The sequence below is a fragment of the Chiloscyllium plagiosum genome, unplaced genomic scaffold (assembly GCF_037043375.1).
Source record: "Chiloscyllium plagiosum isolate Xiang-an unplaced genomic scaffold, Cpla_swu_hap1 HiC_scaffold_19, whole genome shotgun sequence".
Taxonomy (NCBI): Eukaryota; Metazoa; Chordata; class Chondrichthyes; order Orectolobiformes; family Hemiscylliidae; genus Chiloscyllium; species Chiloscyllium plagiosum.
The window spans coordinates 47,072,760-47,094,329 of NW_028270157.1; the positions used below are offsets into that span (position 1 = coordinate 47,072,760).

At 40.9% G+C, this 21,570-nt stretch overlaps 1 protein-coding gene and 1 pseudogene across 21 annotated transcripts in view; one reads left to right on the forward strand and one right to left on the reverse strand.

Annotated features, from left to right (window-relative positions):
* The window catches only part of LOC122559424 (calcium voltage-gated channel subunit alpha1 C), a 1,175,809-nt gene that overhangs the window by 411,772 nt on the left and 742,467 nt on the right, over positions 1–21,570 (reverse strand). For all 21 annotated transcript variants that reach the window (XR_015760447.1, XM_087997307.1, XM_087997306.1 and 18 more), the window contains 2 exons: positions 14,347–14,416; positions 12,101–12,233 (listed from right to left, as the gene is read on the reverse strand). Coding sequence is in view for 20 of the 21 variants with exons in the window: in XM_087997307.1 (XP_087853433.1) it covers positions 12,101–12,233; positions 14,347–14,416 (203 nt within the window). In the remaining variant the exon portion in view is untranslated. The remainder of the gene's footprint in view (positions 1–12,100; positions 12,234–14,346; positions 14,417–21,570) is intronic.
* LOC148146770 (uncharacterized) lies at positions 15,346–20,890 on the forward strand (annotated as a pseudogene).

Sequence of the window (21,570 nt, forward strand, 5' to 3'; positions counted from 1 at the left end):
TTCCACAAGCAGTTCTATGATAATTCCCAGGGAGGTTTAAGAACTAACAAAGCAACAAGCCCTCAGGCATGAGAAAAATATCCATTATTGCAACTTATATGTCAGTGAAAATGCAAAAGCCATCATTGTGTTTCTTTATATTTCAGCAATAAGTCTGTCTAGGCTTTCAGGGCTGTAAGGAAAGCACAAGTGAGTTACTTTCAAATTATAGAGTTTAAAAGTTATAGCAATGTGCTTATTCTTTTGTTTCCAATCTTCCATTGATTTTTTACTTTCCTACTGTGTTCAGGAAGCATGGATACCACAATACTTTGACTAAAATTCTTTAGCTAAAGCTTATTTATTTTTTGCATTTGTTACCTCTTCATCATATATAATTAAAGTATAATGGGATTTATTATTTAAATATATACAATTAATTATAAATAAATTATAAGATAGCATTTAATTTTTTTATAAAAATTAAAAATTAAGAGAGCTACATTTGATATACTCAGATGATCCTAATTGTTATGAAGATGTGAGTGTACTTTAAGAGAGTTAAAAGCAGCAGAACTACCGGACACAGCACAAAGTGTTCTCAATAAGGCAACAATGTATCTAACACTTGGTCAAACAACTTGATTAGTGTGCTTCCTAGAGTCAAAAACAAATTTGAAATTGACCAATCACTTTAAATTATACTCTGGAAAAATACCAATTTCCAATCATGTTGAATTGAGTGTATTGAAAATCTTAAAAGCCAATAACACAATCCGATGCTCTGGGGTATAAGACTGGGGGTGGGGGGAGGGAAATGAACAGTTGAGAGGAGAACTGCTAAGTCCTACCATGTAACAGACTGCTTGAAAAAAATGTCTTTTAAAAGTACCTTTTTGATCAATAACCTGCAACGCAGAAATGCCTAACAAGAAGACATAGGAAGATCCAAAGACAAGAACCTAAAGCTGCCTTGTTTTGAGATAAAAAGTGCTGTTTTGTAAATCTTAGTTGGGACTTTTATCGGACTAGTATTATAGAAGGGAAGGTAAAAAGTAGATTAGAGAAATAAATTGTAAATAGTGATTCGTTACTTATTCTCTGTTATACTTAGAGAAATAAAGTTGTCAATTTTTAATTTACATAGTTCTTGGCCACTTGAACTTTTACAGATTACTGCATGGGATAAATCTTTTCTGTGTTGCTGGTTTTAAATTAAGCAGGAGAGTTTACCCCGTGTCGTAACATAATATAACCGTCAGAGCCAACATGGGTAAATTAAGTAAACAATCTTCAAAGCCTTAGGGGGAGTGAGGTGCATGCAGCAATTCACTTACTGTTGTAGAGAATGACATGCAGCCAATGGGTCAAGTAGTCTGCATCTGTGTCAGAGTGTTTCCGTGGGCTGGATTTAATGTAGGCAGTGGATGTCTCTATCAAAGAATTGCCAATTGGCAGGAGTCCTCAAAACCTCAACAAACATTTAGGTACTTCAGTGAACAGAGTTGAGCCTTTCCCAGGATCTAGCACCTGGTAGAATTCTGTCTGCTTAGATCTGTTAGCCACCAGCAGCTGTATTAAATGACAGCACCACTGGGGAGGTAGTGGCTGCTATCCAGACTATACAACCAGGAGGACTGGCACTGTTCCTAAATCTCAGACCATAGTTGAACGGGAAATGAGAGTTAGGGATTTACTATCAAAGACTGTCAATGGCAGACCAATTTTTGAACATTAAGAAAAGTATCTCAGTGGCACCTACTTGCATGCACTCACATTTCATCATGATTTAATCTCATCACATTTATATACAGTTTTACATTATTCATGCAATAGACAAAACAGTGTCAATTCCTGACATCAAATTCAGAGTGTGTATCTGGTGGATCCGGATCACCACTTGGCCCTCCACGCTTCCTTGGGGTAACAGTCCCAATATTTTCAGTACTTTGCATGGACAGTGACTAACTTATACCACTTCCATGGAGGATGGTTCTGGACACAGCCCAGCCTCACCACATTATCATGGCACATAGTTCTCTACTTCAAAACTGTACTGCACTATAACGTTGCTCTCAGGCCACTTTGCATGCAGGGTCAACCACCCAGCAGGTTTATGCATCAGGGTGCATCACATGACTCATCACTTGTTCTTTTAGTATTCACTTACTGATTACTTCTTGAAATGTCACAGCTGAGATCAAGAGTGCAACATACTGGAAATGAGAAGCTAGAATCTTCCCAGCCCCGGAATGAGCAAGGTACTAATAAATCAATTGAGAAAATGTGGCAAGATCAGAAAAATTATCGCAAGCAAAGTTAGTGCAATTTTCCAACCAAAGTTATGATCCAAGATAGAAATCTCGCTTGTGAGTGAAGAGATGTCTATTTGCACACAATAACATCTCATTAATGCCAAATCTCACATCATTTATATGCAGTTTGCTGTTACACCACCACGCAGTAGAGAGAAATTATAGAGCAGCATGACATGTAAATTGAAGAAGGTACCTGATAGCTCCAGGTCACTACTCACTTTTCCAGGTTCCACCCCAGCCAGTATTTCTTAATGTCCCAGGGCAAGCTCCAATGACAACAGCTGCCTGTATCGTTCATCTACTGAGGTTGACATCAACATTCACCAGTCTCATGTCACTACATGATCATGGCCCACTGATAATATAGTTCACCACTTCAATATTGCACTTTTCAGTGCACCAACACTTTTCATTACAATGTTGCTACAAAATTACATTCTGTGCAGAGACAGCCATTCATCTCATGCATCAGAACAGAGTGCATCCTGGGGGTCCAAGTGTGTTGCTTTAGTGCTCACTCACTTTGTGCTCACTTGGATGTTCACTGGATTTCTGCCTTGCCTTGCCATTTTGTGTTTTACCACCTCATTCAGCATTTACAGCTGCAGCGTACTTTGGTCTTTGTTTGCCTTTTAGCACATACACAAAAGTGGCCAGTCTTGATCATTCAAGGGACTGAACAGCTTGTTGTGTGAGACCATGCTATGTCAATGTCACACCAAACATACTGTATGCCCTTTAACCAAGTGGCTAAATCTCAAAGTACAAGGGATGTAGTTCTCAACCAAGTCAAGGGGCACTGCTATTAAATCAAGGGGTCCTGCTATAGTCAGTTAACAATATTGTCCGATATCAGTTCAGGAGCTTAGATGTAGTCAGTTGGGTCTGGGGAATGGTCTGGAGTTCTGTATCGTTACATTCTATGAAATGGTTATGGTCAGTCCTGCAGGTCCAGTGCAATCCTTCTGGGGATTAGTGGTAAGTCAGTCAGGGAGCTGCATTGAGATCAGTCAGGGGTCTGGTCACCTATCATTTGGAGCTGTCATTCCAAGTTGGTCATAGGTTTGGGGAGGGATTAGTTGAAGCTTCCTGCAACTCACTGTGTTGCCTTCTATCCTCAACTGAATTGTAAATGTACAAAGTAAATGCGATGAGAACTATAAATGCCACATTGCAGGAGTGGGTTGACTGAGATTTTCTTTATGTTTGAGGATGTGGGTTCTGCATCATTGCATGTAAAGTGAAGCCTTTCAAGGACAATTACATTAATCAGACATTTACACAGAACGGGTTCAACGTATCTGTAGTCAAAGAATTCTACATGTAAAACATATTCAGCGGCCAAATATGTCCTGATCACAACCAATCTTGACCATGTCATTAGTCATGACAAAATGATCATTGTTATCTGTGTTCATTTAATGAAGGAGTGCTGGTGTGATAGGCCAGAATTTCCTGTCAGCAATGACTGCTTCAGTTGCTTGAGTGTGCATGATAGCACAATCGCAGCATGGTAGGGATGCAGTGCTTACATTATAGTTGAGCTTGAGATAACTCCATGTTTTTCGGACTGTAAACCTTTGACCAGCATTCCACAGAGATCGGTGCTGGGTGCACTTTTGTCTGTCATTTATATAAATGATGTAGATAAAAATTCAGAAAACATGGTTAGTAAGTGTGCAGAAGACACCAAGATTGGTGGTATAGTGGACAGTGAAGAAGATTATCTAAGATTACAAAGAGGTCTTGATCAATTGGGTCAGCAGGCTGAAGAGCAGCAAATAGAGTTTAATTTGGATAAATGTGAGGTATTGCATTTTAATAAAACAAAGACATGATTTGGAGGTGCCTGTGTTGGACTGGTATGTACAAAGTTAAAAATCACACAACACCAGGTTATGTTCCAACAGGTTTATTTGAAAGCAATAGTTTTTGGAGTGCTGCTTCTTCATCAAGTGGTTATGGAGTGTAATAGTATAAAACAAAGAAAATACTTGTCCAGTTAAAAGGAGGGCCTTGGGCAGTTTTGTAGAACAGAGAGACCTTGGGGTTTAGTTACATAATTCTTTGAAATTTGCATCACATAGGCTGGTCACAAAGGTGTGTAACATTGTTCAGACCCTTGAATATAATAGTTGGGACATTATCTTGAGGCTGCATGGGATGTTGATGAGGCCTCTTCTGGAGTAGTGTGTCAAGTTCTGGTCTCTGTTATATGAAGGATATTATTAAACTGGAGAAGTTTCAGAAGAGATTTACCAGGATGTTGCCAGGAATGGAAGATTTGAGTTACAAGAAGAGGCTGAATAGGTTTGGTCCTTCTCCACTGGAGTGTACGAGGGTGAGAAGTGACCTTTTTGAGGTCACCTTATATAAAATAATGAGGGGTATAGATAAGGTGAACGAATGGCAGGTATCCTTTCCCTTAGGTGGGGTATTTCAAGACTGGGGGCAATATTTTGGTGAGAGGAGAAAGATTTAGAAAAGACATGAGGGGCAATTTGTTTACAGAGAGTGGTTCATGTGTGGAATTAGCTTCAAGAGCAAGTGGTGGATGCAGGTACAGTTATGATGGTTAAAATATATTTAGATGTGAATTAGAAATGTTTGGAGGGATATAGACCAAGAACAGGGGTGTGATTAATTTAGTTTGGGATATGATCGGTATAGACTGGTTGGACTGAAGGGTCTGTTTCTGTGTTGTGTGACTCTCTGACTATGCTCTATAACTCGTGAGAGCTCATGGAGACAAACCCTCCAAGAATTCCCCCTGGAATTGTCATTTTGCCAATGTGTTGATAAATTTCAGCCCACTGACACTAATTCTGCAATATCGATGTGATCTTTCTTTATTGATTCATGGGATATGAGCATTGCTGGCTTGGCCAGAATTTATTTCCCATTCTTACTTGCCTTTGAAAAGGTGGTGGTGGAGTTGTTTTCTTGAACTGCTCAAGTCCATTTGGGATATATTATTGAGGATTGGGATACTTATGGATCTTCTGCCTCAGCAACTTGTTTAATTGTCTACCACCATTCATGACAGGAAATGGTTGGACTGCAGAGCTTAAACCCGATCCAATGGTATGGAATTGTTTAGCACTAACAATCATTTGTTGCCTATGATGTTGGCATGCAAACCAGTAATCTTGTTTTGTAGCTTCACCAGGTTAACAGCTCAGTTGTAGTTATGATGGTGTTGTTCCTGGCATGTCCTCCTGCACTCTTCATTAAACCAGGGTTGGCTCCAAGGCTTGACAGTAAAAGTAAAGTGGAGGAAATGCTGGACCATGACGTTGTTGATTGTATACAAGAATAATACTGTTGTTCCTCAGCACCTTGCTGATGTCCAGATCTTGAGTTGCTAGATCTTTTCACAATCTATCCAATGCAGTGTGGTGATAGATTACATCCTCAATGTAAAGACAGGACTTTGTCTCAATGAGGACTGTGCAGCCGATGCTGCTATCAATCCTGTCATGGATCAGGCAGATTGGTAAGGATGACGTCTGTAGCGATTGTAATGAGGTCAGCCAGGTGGACCTCATAGAATATGAGTTTCCTGATTGAGGCTGTTAATCAGGTGTAATCAGGGAACCTTGGCTATTAGGCAGTTACAAACAAGAGTGTCAGAGGCAGTCTGAGAACCGGCTCTGAGGAAGATGGACCAGTGTCAATAAAGAGTGACTTGGTGATAGGATATTGGCCTTTGTGTAGTTCAGTGGTGACAAAAGAAAATAAGTTGCTGAAGAAATTTGCTCATAACAAGTGTCTTTGAGTTGGGGTAAGCATTTCTGGTATCATGCCATTATTTGGGAAGCCTGACTCATTTGAACTTGCGGTTGAAGACTGGGCCCAGTATGTGGAAAGAATGCAATATTGTTTCTAGGCAAATGACATTGGGGTAGACGAAAAGCAATGAGCAATTCTCCCAACAACTTGTGAAACCGCAATGTTTTCAATTATTAGAACTCTAACATTTCCCAAGGCGCCAGATACTAAAACCTTTCAAGATTTAGTTAAGGAATATTACAACCACAAGCCTCCATGAATTCTGAGACTCTATCGGTTTTACTCGACAGTTTGAGAAATAGGGGAATCTATGTCGGGATTTTTGACAAGGTTAAGACAATTAGCAGAGGCATGTGACTTTGATTTGACCCTTAATGAAATGCAAAGAAACAGTTTGGTATTTGGGATGAATGATGTAACCAAGCAAAACTGCCTACTAGCTGAAGCCCTACTGAACTCCAAAAATGCATCAAGTGGAGCATATGAGTTATACAGCAAGTTGGGGGAAGTGGACACCTTCACCAGACTGAATGAACTTGGGGACCCATTTGAGTGAAGGCAATTGCATTGTCTCACTCAGGATATATCCTGAACAGAGAGACTGTATGTCAGCCCACAGCAAAGCACCAAAACAAAGCCAAGCCTCAGCCAAACAGTTAAAACTTTCTTCAGGATCCGAGCCAGCAAGACATTATAGATGCTGCTGGTATGCAGACACAAGACAGCAAAACAGTCCCACTGAGCCTGAATCGAGTAAGAGAACTCATAAGTCGGTATCCAGGAGAGTGTACACTCTGGAAGGCCCACTTATTTCTGGCTGGGAATATGGAAAATAAAGAACATGAAAGCATGGGAAGGGTTAAAGTATGAAGACCACTGGCAATCTGTGGTAGGCAGGATGGGGTAAGAATAGTGGAATGCTCTTACACCAATTAGCAGAGTAAGATTAAAGCTGAAAGGTCAGTGTGGTGAGATGAGATAACACAAGTAATAAAGCAAGTTTCTTTGTTAAATGTTATGACGACAGGATTGGGACCATAAATATTTGGGACATAACATTAAAATATCTAATTAATAGTAGAGTCAGCATGAGACAGGAGACTATTGTAATAGATGGAATAGCTAAATATCTATCATGACAGGTTATTCTGGAATGGAAGATCACTGTAGCAGAGTTAGCAATAAATATCTAACCTTGACATTAGGATAACATTAAGTAGAATGTACAACTAAGGAGATAATGGGAACTAACATCACTGGTTTGTTGTGTAGCTAGATTGAGGTAGTTTGATTAATATAGTTGGACATGCTGATAAACTAACAGAAACATGATAATAAAAGATGGAAAAATCCACGGACCCTGAGGTTTGGGGGCATTCGAGAATAATCTGCTTTCTCAGTGTCACAGTTTTTTGTTTGCAAATAAAAGACCTACTTCTTGAAGAACTCTCTGCATCTCCTGATGATTCTCTATATTTTCTCCACAATAGGAAGTTAAATTGCTTAGATTAGATGAGATTCACTACAGTGTAGAAACTGGCCCTTTGGCCAAACACGTCCACACCGACTCTCCGAAGAGCAACCCACCCAGACCCATTCCCCTACATTCACCCCTGACTAATGCACCTAACACTCTGGGCAATTTAGCATGGCCAATTCATCTAATGCTGCACATCTTTGGACTGTGGGAGGAAACTGGAGGAAATCCACACAGACACGGGGAGAAGGCGCAACTCCACACAGACAGTTGTCCAAGGCAGGAATTGAACCCGGGTTCCTGGCGCTGTGACGCAGCAGTGCTAACCACTGAGCCACCGTGCTGCCCATCCAAATCAAAACCAATCAAAATAAACATCAGCTTAAATGGTCATTCAGTTCTAGTGGAGGTTGATATTGGAGCAGCTGTATCAGTAACTTCAGAACCAGTCTTTGAACAAAATTTTCTCTGGACTCCAACCCTTACGTTGCCTAAGACCTCATCTAGACTGAGAACCTGTAATAGGGAACTTTTACAGATTAAGGGTACAATTTTGGTTCTCGCAGTTGAGAAGCAGCTGGTTCAGTTACCACTGTAGTCAAAGGCTTGGACCCAGTCCTGATGGGGCAACTTTGGTTAAGGAAACTTCACCTTAATTGGCTCAACATTTTACGATTGCTCCTGAGTCTTAATTAAATATCCAGAGATTTCTCAGGAAGTCAAGGGACTATCAAAGGAGATAAGGCCACCTAGGATGTTGACCAGAAAGCAATTCTAGATTCTGCGAGGCCTGCCCAGTGCCATTTGCAAAAGTAGAGATATAAATCAGGAGGCTGGAAAGCGAAGGAATCATCAAACTAGCTTAATGAAAGGGAGCACAGGTCATACTGCTTATGAAACCCGACAGGTTAGTTTGCCTTGCTTTTCTCAGCTTTCAGTGGGGCTGTCCTTCATGAAGCTGGACAAGAGCCATACATACCCGTAATTGTGATTAAATGAGCATTCTGAGAAGTATGCTATAATTAATAGCCATAAGGGTTTGTACCAATATAGGAGATTGCCATTTGGGGCATCACCAACTTATGCCATTTTCAATGGATGATAGAGAACATTTTACAAAGTCTACCCCAGGTCGCCAGTTATCTGGATGATCCACCAATAACAGGGAAGACCAATAAAAGGCACTTAGAGGACTTGGAAATAGTTAGACGTTTCTCTGACGTAGGTGTAGAAGGGAAAAATGCATGTTCCAGATGCCCCAAATGAGCTACTTAGGTTACAGAGTTGACAAGACTGGGTTACATCTGTTGGAAGATCAAGTGAGGCCCCTACTCCCACATTTGTACAGGAGCTTAAGTCTTACCTTGAATGGTGAATTATTATGGAAAATTCAGACATAATCTGGCTGCCATCGTTGTACCCTTATAGTTTCTATTGAAAAAGGGACAGACTTGGAAATGGTCTCATAGCCAAGACATAGCCTTTAGGGAAGTGAAGGTGTTGGCACACTATGATGGCAAATGGGATCTGGTGCCGACATGCAATGCCCACCACACATTATCAGGGTAGTGTTGGCTCATAGATGGCTCAATGGAGACGATTTCCCAATAGTGTATGCTTCCCGGACTTTGGCTGACACATAGTGCAAATAAGTCCAGATAGAGAAGGAAGGTTTTGTAGTCATTTTTGGTGTGAGAAAGTTCCACCTACTTTTACAGATGTAGGTTTGTAATAGTATCAAATCACAAATCCCTCTGGGACTACTCAAAGAGGACAAGGTTGTGCCATCCATAGCTTCAGATCAAACTCAGCAGTTAGCTCTCATTCTAAGTGTGTACAATTATAAGTTGGAACACAGTCCGGGAGGCCGAGTAGCAAATGCGAATGCTTTGAGCCACCTTCAGCTGGCAGATGCCTGACTGGTGATGTCACCACTGGAAAAGTCCGTTTTGGCTTAAACTTTTGAGACACCCTTCTGGTCATGATTGACAATGTCAGACTGTGAACACAAAACAATCGGTCCTGGCAAAACTAAAATAGCTGGTGGTCATGGGGGAATCAAAAGGGCCATCACAACCAGAACTGAAATGTTTCTGGTCCAGGTGAGACCAGATTAAGATAGAGGATGGCATTTTATTATGGGGAGCAAGAGTGATTATCCTGAAAAAAGATTGCCGCCAGATACTAGCCGTTTCGAAAATAAAGATTTGGAGACACTGGTGTTGGACTGGGGTGTAAAAAGTTTTAAAAAATCACACAACACCAGGTTATAGTCCAACAGGTTTATTTGGAAGCACTAGCTTTCGGAGTGCTGCTCCTTCATCAGGTGGTTGTGGAGAATCTCTGCAATCACCTGATGAAGGAGCAGCACTCTGAAAGCTAGTGCTTCCAAATAAACCTGTTAGAAAATAAAGATGTTTGCAAGGAATTATGTCTGGTGGCGAGGATTGGATACAGACATAGCTAATGGGGCAGTGCCCAGAGTGCCAACCATGATAAAAATTACTGCCAGTAGCTTTCCCTATTTGCGTGGGAATGGCCGGATAAAACCTGGACTTGCTTACACGTCGACTGTGCTGGCCCTTTCATGGCCCTATTATTCGTAGTGGACGCCCACTCAAAGTGGTTGGATGTACAAAGAGTTCAATCATCAAAAGCTGTGAGCATCTTTTGCAATTCAAAAGCTTCCAGAAGTGATAGTCACAATCAACAAGCCATCATTTACCAACAGGGAATTAGAGTATTCTTGAAGTCAAATGGCATTCGGTATATAAAGGTAGCTCCATATCATCCATTGTCCAATAGTCCGGGGGAAACAGCAGTCCAAACCTTGAAGGCAGGCTTAAAGAAACAACCTACAGCTTCATGAGCTACAAAACTGTCCTGTTCATATTTGATTGTAGGTCTACCCCTCATGCAACTATAGAGATAGCTCAAGCAGTGTTGCTAATGGGAAAAAGACTCTGCACCGGATTAAATCTGATTTTTCTAGACCTGGGGTTGAGGGTGAAACAGCATGCTGGACACAAGGCTCCTCTAAGTGAGAGAAACAGTTTACTTCAGGGGATGAAGTTTGGTGCCAAAACCATGGAAATGACTCTGCATTGATCAGAGGTATGGTTGACGAGAGGTCAGGTCCAGTGATGTATAAAGTTTGCATAGATGAGGTAGTCCTAAACTAGCATTTGGACTAAACAAAAGCAGCAAACTTGCAAACAAAGCAGGAGCAAAAGCTACCAGGCCCCTCAGAACAGCTGGAAAGGCTGTTGGAACCCGTGGGTTCTCCCTCTCCATCTCGGTTGAGAAACCTCAGAGTCTAAGAAAGACTCAGATGTTGAAGCCTCAATGCCTTTACTGCCTGAAGAAAAGGATGAGTTTCTTCTGACACGTCCCGGTACACGCTGTCCATATCTGAGGCTGAGTTGGAGGAACCGGACCTGGTGTGATAACACTCCAGGACAGTTTACAAGAAAAAGAGCAGGCAAAATCCCTGGACTTAGAGGAGGAGAGATATAGTGACTGTAGCAAGTTAGCCAGGTGGACATCTCTGATTAGGGCTGTTAAACTGGTCCAGTCAGGGAGCCTCGGCTGACATACAAACAGGAGTTTCAGAGATTCTGTTCAGGGTGAGAGCTAACTCTGAGGAAGCCTGATAAATGTCAAGTACTAAACATGTGCAAATAAAGGGTGACATGGCACTGGGATAATGGCTTGTGTGAAGTTATTTCAATGTCAAGTACATTTTTGTCTCTCTTGTTGGTGCCTTCATCATCTGCTGCAAACACAGTACAGCTGATAGGTCCTTTAAGTCTGGACCATCTCTGTCAACAGTGGTGCTTCATTAGCCATGGCAAGGGATGGGGGATTATTTTAACTGGTACCATGAGACTCCATGGGCCCAAGAGTCAATCTTGAGGTCTCCTGAGCAACTCTTTCCAAACTGCATGTGGCAACTCTGCTGGATCAATCCTTCCCCCAGTGAAACAAGACATACCCAGGGACGATAATGGCATTGTTTGGGAGAGTATACGTTAAGAGATGATATCAGGAGTCTGACTATGTCAGTCTGTTGATTGACTAATCTGTGAAACTCTTGAATTTTAGCAAGCGCACCGTGATGTTGGCCAGGAGAAAGTTTTATGGTCGACAGGGCTAAGTTGCCATTGTCAATTCCAGTATCTAGGTCAATGCCAGATGGTCTATTTATTTTATTCCTTAATTGTTACCTTTTAGCAGTCTGATACATTGAGGGGGCTGCGAGGTGATTTCAGATGGCAGTTAAGAGTCTATCCCATTGCTATGGGTCTGGAGTCACATGTCGGCCAGACCTTCCATAGATTTGTAAAACCAGATGAGTTTTCACAGCAATTGACAATGTTATCATGATTACCATTATACCCTCAATTCCAGATTTTACTGAATTCAAATTCCACCAAATTCGGCAATAGTGTGTTTTCAACCCAGATTGCCAGTCCAGCAACAGTGTTGTATTATATTGAAGCTTTGTAAAGAACAATCACTTTGAAGAAAATACCTGTTTGTAGTACTGAAGACAAAGAATGCACTGGCATCGGGCATGGGAACAGCCTTCTCTTTTATATGCAGTTCAGAGAGTGGCCGAGGACGTGGTCCTACAGGCATTTCTGGTTCCTCGTCATCTTCATCCCCTGAAGAAAGAAATTTCAGTCTAGTAACTGCAGCTGTGGAATGGACAGCATTTCCCAATCATTGTATTTTTAGCCTTGTTTGTAAATTTTCCTGTTATTCCTACACATATGTCATAAATCTGGCATGAAACATTTTAAAGTGCAAACAATTTAGATCAGATTAGATTCCCTACATTGTGGAAACAGACTCTTCGACCCAACCAGTCCACACCGACCTTCCGAAGAGTAACCGACCCAGACCCAATTCCCTCTGATTAATGCACCTAGCATGGCCAATTCACCTGACCTGCACATCTTTGGACTGTGGAGGAAACCAGAGCACCCATGCAGACATGTGCAAACTCCGCAGACATGTGCAAACTCCACAGACAGTCGCCCGAGGCTGGAATTGAACCTGGGACCCTGGTGCTGTGAGGCATCAGTTCTAACCACTGAGCCACCGTGCCACCCCATTGAAAAATGTTTTACTGGCTTTGGTATTTGCATTTTATTTATGTGAACGTGCTTGACAGCTCCAATGTGATGTCTGGATCTAGAAACTTCTCCCATACTTTAACGTGTGACATGTCTCCATCAGATGTATCAAAGTTTGTCTATTGTTGCTTAATAGTGTAATTTTTAATTTCTTGGGCAAGTGAGATAAATCTTATTTGTATTTGTGATAAACTGTAGTTTTGTCATTTATCATGATCAAAATTACAAGATATTTTGTTTTTCAATCATATTTGCATAGTGTCTTCTCCATAATACATTCAACCTTTGGTTATGTGAAGAATATGATAGAATGATCCTCTTCACTTTCCTCTATTTATCATAATTGATCCTGTTATCTGCAAAACATATTCTAACTTAACGTCACAAATCTAAGTTTGTGTGCTTCCCCATTTTAATCTATATTTGGATCAAGAATTTTCTTCATATTTTCCAAATGATGCAAGAATAGTAATTCCTTGTACCATTCTTCATTCAAAAAAAAATCATGTCACTTGCTGTATTGTCCAACTGGATCATTTTATTGACTGTAGTTTTTGTTTGCAAATCTACATATTTTGCTGACTGAACTTACAGGTTAGGACGTTTTCAAATTCTTTTAAGTAATGGCTCTATTAATCAGTTTAGCTAAAAAATTCAAGGTCCACTACTAGTTCTGTAGAAGGGTCATAGGATCTGAAACATTTTCTCTCCACAGATGCTGTCAGACCTGCTGAGGTTCTCCAGCAATTTCTGTTTTTGATCGTTTCAGATTTTCAGGATCCACAGTTCTTTATTTCATTTTAGAGCTGAACAAGCCAAAACTACTTTCCTGCCTAGTTTTTAAATTACTTGCTCTCTCAAATTACAAAAAAAGACTCAACATCCATTGCGATGCATTCAATGCACTCTCACCATAATTTCTATTGATCTGAGACAATAATTGATATTTGTAGCCCTCCAGTGCTGTAACTAAAAAATAAGGCTTTCAACAATGGATTTTTAAATAATTTTCTTGGCTCCTGTATCTCCCATATTTCACATAATATATCATGCTTCTTAACTGGGAGGCCAGACTGATTTAGTTCATAAGCATATTCCTGGTTGTGAACCTCCTTCATTCAAATTTAGCCTGAGTTGTATGCAAGGTTCACAATCCCCTCATTATCCAGGTTTCAGATTTTTCTCCATTTCAGAATTCTCTCCATCACAACTGACAACTTAAATAAACCTTAGAGAGTACATCAGCTGAGACACTTCTTATGCATTTTTTTGTAATTGATTCCAGATACCCGAAAATGGATCATCTGTATGCTCTGTCAACATGGATATTCATTTTCTTGACTTCTAATTCTCAGTAACTGCAATCCATTGTGAAGAGACTGGAGAGCAAAAGGTAGCAGGCAAATTTAAATGGCAGAATCCTTTTTTGATAAAGAATACACTGTATAAAGCTTTGTTTTCATAGAATCACATAGTACAGAAGAGGCCCTTCTCATTCTGTAAACTTTTTTTGTCCAACTAAAAGTACATTTACATTGTGTAGGGAAGCACAGTCTTTATTTGAACTAAAAAGTCATTAAAAGACAAGTGAATTCGAAAGTAATCATAAGGTTTCACAACAAAATCCTAAAAGTATTACCTGGGAATTCATTGGTAGGATAAGGATTCTTCTCCTCATTGTCCTCAACCTGATAGTCTTCCAATTCAATCTGTGACATATGAAAAGAGATTATTAGTGATTTTTGCAAGAAAAGTAACATTCAAAAATTATCACAAATGCTCAATGATTTCAAAGGAAACTTCATGGAAAGCAATTTAATGACACATCACTGAAATAGTCTATACTGGAAATGAAAAATGATAGGTGAAATGCAATTTTTCCAGTTTTGATTTTTCTTTTTTTTTTAATCCTGTTAATGAAAGTAAAGTTCACCAATAATTACACAAACATGCATTATTTCATTTTACTGTCCTCAATCAATCCTGAGCCATGTGCTGGTAGGAGTCATGTTCCAAATAATAAATCAGTGATTTACTTTGTGATCACACTGCTAAGCTTGCAAATAAATGTTTGTGTTCTTTACCCACATAATCACTTTGGATATTTTGCTTTGTTAAAGATGACCATGCTACATAAATTCAAATTGCCATTGTAAACATAACTTTTAAACCAATGAATGGGAAACCCCCTGATACACCATAAACGTAAAGTTCTCAGATGCAAGTGAGGCATTTAAGTGTGCTGCTATTCATACAGGGAGAGAATAATGTATGGGCTGAGCTTGAAATGTATTCAAGATACAGAGCAATGCCCAGAGGTGCCAGGTCCATGTTTAGTTAAGTTAGGTTTGCACCAAAGTAAGGGTGCAGAACATTTATGAACATTATAACTTGCATTTCATATTGCAATATTACACAAAAGTTTGCATTCTCAATGTGGCTGCAACTGCATGTATGTGGAAGCACAAACATTCTAGGGTCCAACATGAAATCGCAGCGACAGCATCAGCAGTGACGAGTTGGCCCAGCAGCACAGAATCGCCTAGGCCTAGCAGCACAGACACATGGTGGCGGTGTCAGAGGCGAATTTGGTTTCCCGGTGGCTTCTGCATCATCAAGGTGGTCCTAGTGTTGATTTATGGCGGCTGTGGCAAAGGTGAGTTTGGGTTGGGCACAAATTCATGGAGGTGGCAGCAGAGAGTTTGGGTCCAGTGCAAGACCAAGCAGCATTAGCAACGTCTGCATCGATGAGGTGGGCCTGAAGCAGACTCATGACAATGGCGGAGTTGACTTTGGGCTGGTGTGCTAACCAGCAGCAACAGTGGCGCCTGCCTAGGCGAGGTCTATCAATGATATGTAGAGGCGAGGCGAGATGGCACTGAGGAATGGTGACTTTCATTAGCAACGATGGCGTGGTGAAAGGGACTTGTGCCTGGCCATCTGGCCCATGCCCATGACAGAGCACATAACAAGAATGACAGGAATGTTGAACACTTTTTCTTTATTTTTTTATTTTTCGGCGATTATATTCTATGTTTTCGTTTACTTTTCTGTATTTTTAAGATGACGCCAGAGAGTGACAACACTATACAATGCTTTTTACTGTATTTTGTAACAAAATACATGTGACAATAAATAAATCAAATCAATGTCACTTTACGAGTTTTATAGAATTTGAACATCATAATCTATCTCTTTCAGATTCAAGTTGAATCCATGCTGCAATCTTTAACATCTTGCAGTGCAGGTATAAAACAAGGAAATAAATGCTGAAGCTCTTTTGTTTCTCGTTACAGGTTGAGAAATGGACAAAAGGCCTGTTTCTGAATAACTCTTGTCTCTGACCTGCTCTTGCAGCTATAGCATATATATGGCTGCTCTAGTTCAATTTTTGGCCAATGATAAGACACAGAATGTTGATAGTTGTGTGGGTAATTCAGCTAATGGTAATGTCAGTTAACATCAAGATGCCTCGATATTCTTGTTGGATATGGCCATTGCCTGGTGCCTGTGCTGTGCAAATGCAGCTACCATTTGTCAGCCCAAATGTGGCAGTTTAGATTTTGCTGCATCTGTGTTGAAAAATGTCGTGCTGGAAAAACACAGCAGGCCAGGCAGCATCCGAGGAACAGGAGAATCGATGTTTCGGGCATAAGCCCTTCTTCAGGAAACGTCGATTCTCCTGCTCCTCGGATGCTGCCTGGCCTGCTGTGTTTTTCCACCACGACATTTTTCAACTCTGGTACTCCAGCATCTGCAGTCCTCACTTTCTCCTTTGCAGCATCTGTGCATGGACTTCTCTGAGAAATCACAAATGGTGCTGAACATTGTAAAGTCATCAGCAACCACTACTTCTGACTTTATGATTGAAAGAAGATCATTGATAAAGCAGCTGAAGATGGCTGGATCTAAGGCACAACCCTGAGAAGATTCTGAAGAAATGTCCTAGAGCTGAGGTGACAGACCTCCAACAATGATAATCACCTTCCTAATGCTGCAGATGGCTCTAACCAGCTAATATTCAATTTTCAAATGTGTGATCAACTTCAACCAACTGGGACATACAGGAATTTAGTTGCAAACACTAACAGCAGTACATTAACGGAATTATTGTCCTGCATCACTTAATATAGCCCTGGATAACTTTTTACAAGACCTTCCTGTCGCTATGTCCCTTTAGCTCAGAAAGTGATGCCAAGCCTAATTTAGACATAGATCCAGCAAAACTACTGTTGATGTAAATCATTAGAAAAATCTTCATCAGAATGTTTATGTTATTTTACATAAGTATATTTGGTAAGGTTGAAAAGCATGTGTAATTAGCTAGTTCCACGCTATTTTCAAATAAGTTAACATTAACATCTTAGAAAATGAATGTCAGTTTAATAAAACTATGATTTGAATTACATCATCCTAAATTATATTAGCTTAAATCAGATGTAGTTAAATGGTCAAAATCATGTGAGGTCCATAAAATCTAAGGTCATCGTATTATTTAAGTCACATGGAGGTGAATTTACTTAGATTTACATAGAACTTACAACAAGTCATATGGCTCAGCCAATCAGGGTATGTGCTTATCCTTCAATGAGTAGTCTCCTTACTTCCATGTGCACCACCTCATTGTGAAATACAAGTTGGAATTAGAAAGAGCCACAACCTTCCCCTTGAATATGACCCTACCTCTGATCACCAAGCCATCATCTACCAGACCATCACAATCTCATCACTTCAGGAGATTGCCCATCTACAGCCTCCAACCTGATAGGTCCCCAAACCCACACCACCCATTTCTTTCTCCTACCCAAAATCCATAAACCTGACTGCACCAGTCAAGCCTCTGTCTCTGCCTGCTCTGGTTGACCCATTGTCTCTGCTTGCTCCTGCCCCACTGAGCTCACCTCCTCTTACCTTGACTCTGTTTTTCCCCCTTTGGTCCAGGAACTCCCTACCTACATTCGAGATACAATCCATGCCCTCCATCTCTTTCAAGACTTTCAATTTCCCGGCCCCCAACACCTCATCTTCACCACGGATGTACAGGCACTTTCTACCTGTATCCTCCCCATTGTGGGCCTAAAAGTCCTCCACTTCTTCCTTTCCCACAGGCCCAAACAGTCCCCCTCCACTGACACTCTCATTCGCCTGGTAGAACTGGTCCTCACCCTCGACAATTTTTCATTTGATTCCTCCCACTTCTGACAAACCAAAGGGGTAGCCATGGTCACCCGGATGAGTCCGAGTTATGTCTGCCTCTTTGTAGGATTCCACAACTACACCGGCACCATCCCTCACCTCTTCCTCTGCTCTATTGATAACTGCATTGGTGCTGCCTTGTGCTCCCGTGAGGAGCTCGAGCAGTTCATCAGCTTTGCCAACACCTTTCACCCCACTTTCAAATTCACCTGGAACATTTCTGACACCTCCTTCCCCTTTCTAGATCTCTCCATTTCCATCTCCGGAAACCAACTCACCACTGATATCTTTTTCAAAACCACTGACTTCCACAACTACCTTGACTACACCTCCTCTTATCCACCCTCCTGCAAAAAAGCTATCCCATGATTCCAATTCCTCCACCTCGCTGCATTTGCTACAAAGATGAGGCATTCCACTCCAGGACATCCAAGATATCCTCCTACTTTAGGGGCCGTCGTTTCCACACCTCAGTCATTAAGCATGCCCTCAACAGCATCTCCTCTATCTCCCACACTTCTGCCCAAAAAATCCCTCGCCCCAACAACAAAAAGGATAAGGTCTCCTTCATCCACACATACTACCCCACCAACCTCTGAATCCAACGCATCATCATCTGATATTTCCGTCATGTACAATCAGAACTTACCACCAAAAAGGTATTTCCTTTCCCACCCATATCCACTTTCCACAGGAACCATTCACACCGCGACTCCCTCATCAACTCTACACTCCTCACCAACTACTCTACCACACTCAGTATCATTTCCTGCAACAGCAAGAGGTGCAACACCTGCCCTTACACCTCCCCTATCACCTTCCTCCATGGCCCTGTCACAAAGCTAGTCCATTTTTCTAAAAGCTGTTCCTTGGCTCAAGGATACTCTGTCCTTGATTTGTTAAGGAGGGGTAATAAAGCAAGCCGGGTTCTAATCAGACTGGTTTGGTACAGAGATGAAAAGGATTTTGAGAGGTCTTTTGGTTATATGAAAACAGATGAGACTTCAGGCCAAAGTGGTCATGTTTTAGAAGTGACCTGTAGAGTGAAAGGGGATTGGTCAGCTCTCCGGCTGAGCAGTTTAGTTTGGTCCAGAATTGGTTAGGAGTTCAACAGTGAGCTGTGTGGAAATTCTCTCTTCTGCCCTTCTAACTTCAACCTGTAAGCATCTGACCCTTTTTGGTACTGTGTTTTAAAGGGGGTTTGCTTATTTGGACTGCTGTGTACATTCAGAATAGCATATTTAAGTCTAGTTTGGATAGACTGAGTTCTGTAGGGGTTCTTTATTCTGTTCTTTGTGTTTCATTGTGTAATTTTGTGAATAAATCTTTTGTCTGCTTTAAACTTGGTAGTCAACCTCGCTAACCTAATCCAGATAATTTTCACTGTACACTTACTGGAACAAATTGCTAAATTATAGTCTGGACTGCCTGCTAAAGAATGTTTTAAGTGGTCTGGCCTAGTTCATCACAGCCCTAAACAATTGTTCCAGATCCAACAGAAATTCAGCTGCACATCATCCAACCTTATCTCTTGCAACTGTTGCCCCTGATGTGGTCTCCTCTTTATTGGGGAGACCAAACGTAGACTTGGGGACCGGTTTGTGGAGCATTGGCGCTTTTCATGCATTAACCAACATGAACTTTCCAGTTGCCAACCATTGTAATTCCCTTCCCACTCCCCTGGCGATATATCCAACCTTGTCCTCCTTCCCTGTTAGAGTGAGGCCAAATGAAAAGTGGGGGAACAACACCTTATATTTTGCCTGCAAAGCTTACAGCCCAATGATCTCAACATTGAATCCACCAACTTCAAAATCCCTCCTCCCCCAGCTTTATCCCATGTCTAGCCCCGCCCCTCGTCTTCGCCTCCCTGATCCGACCCTAACCTGTCCATCTTCCTACTCACCTATCCGCTCCACCCTTCCCACAAACTAATCATAATAACACCCTACCTGCATCCAGTTATCACCTCCCAACTATTTTTTCCGCCAACCCCACCTCCCTCCCTCTGTATACTTCTGGACTTCCTTCCCCACTCCAGTCCTGACAAAGGGTTTCAACCTAAAATGTTGACAATCCTGCTTCTCGGATTCTATCTCACCTGCTGAGCTTTTTCAGCTTTATATCAAATGACTCTGGCTCCAGCATCTGCAGTCCTTACTGTCTCCTTGTCACAAGAACCCAAATTGTTTGTACTGAAATATAATCATATCCAAATGTCTCTTCTGGTCAGATATAGTCAATTGACCTCTACAATGAGGTGCACAGACTAAAGACAGCCATCTCATAAGCACTTCAATAAAGATAAAGTGCAGACCAGACTACTGTTTTGTGAACACAGAACATTGTGTCATAAGTAGTGTTCACATTGAGTACTGAAGAACTATTTTAAAAAAGCATAATTACGGACAGAAACTCATGAAGGATTAGAATTGTGAAAGCTGCAGCAAGCAGTTGAAAGAAACTGAAAATGAACAAATAAACAAAGGTCACAGCTAAAATACAGGGTAAGACACAAATGGCTGCAACACTATCTTCTAGGTCTGATCAAGATAACAGGTGATATGAAGTAAACCCAGCAATTCTTGCCATACAACAGAAAAATTATGAAATACCAATATATCTGTTTAACAAGCTAGTAGATACAGTCCTGTCAGTGCTGGGAAGAGACTGTTTTAAAGTGTACTTCACTAAATCTCTCTGAAGAGCATCAGAAACAGACTGTCGAAATCCTGCAAATCATAAAGGCATGTTTGTACTCCGAGTGAACATAACTTATGAATGGTATGTGTTCAATATTAGGATCCAAGGAAACTAATAAAAATAATCAATTGATCAATCTGCAATTTAATTAACTCAGCCTGCTTGCAGAATCCTGTCTATATGTGCAACCAAAAGGTGATCTCATTAAAGGCAAGATTGTACTAGACACAAAAGATCCCCAAATTGAGAGTAGAGGAGAAGCATACTTTCAGGAAAGCAATTGACTTGTGTCAAAATGCAGGGGTTGTAAATTTGCAGCTGGAGCACATAAAAACCAGGCAGGACAAACCAGGCCTTGCATTATATTGGTAGACACTCTAGTCCTAAAGTGCAGAACAATCATAGATAAAAGCAGAATGAAAATGCTGCAGTAGAAATTAGACAAAAAAAGGTATGCTCAGAATAGGAAAAGCAGTGTTCTCACTGAAAAGAGATGGATCATTTTTCACATTAGGATGTAGCTAGAACAAAATGCCAAAAATAACTATTCAAGGCCACGAGAATGATATCATCTGACTCTTATGAATCACTCTACACATAACAGTTCGGTTCAGTCATCTTGATAAGTGGTTGTTGTTGTTGAAATGGTAACTGCAGATGTACAATATCAAGTCAAATGCAGTTTCAGATAGACACCAAAGTACCATTTACCATCACGACCTTCACAGCCCAGTGCAAAGAAAATCAACATGGTGATCGAAAAATTAAGCCTGTGACTGGGTTGACTTTTGTCTGTCATTTATTTAAATAATCTGGATGAGAATATAGAAGACATGGTTAGTAAATTTGTGGATGACCCCAAAAGTGGTGGCATACTTGCCAGTGAAGAAGGTTATCTAAGATTACAAATAGATCTTGATTAATTGGGTCAGTGGGCTGAGGAGTGGCAGATGGAGCTTAATTT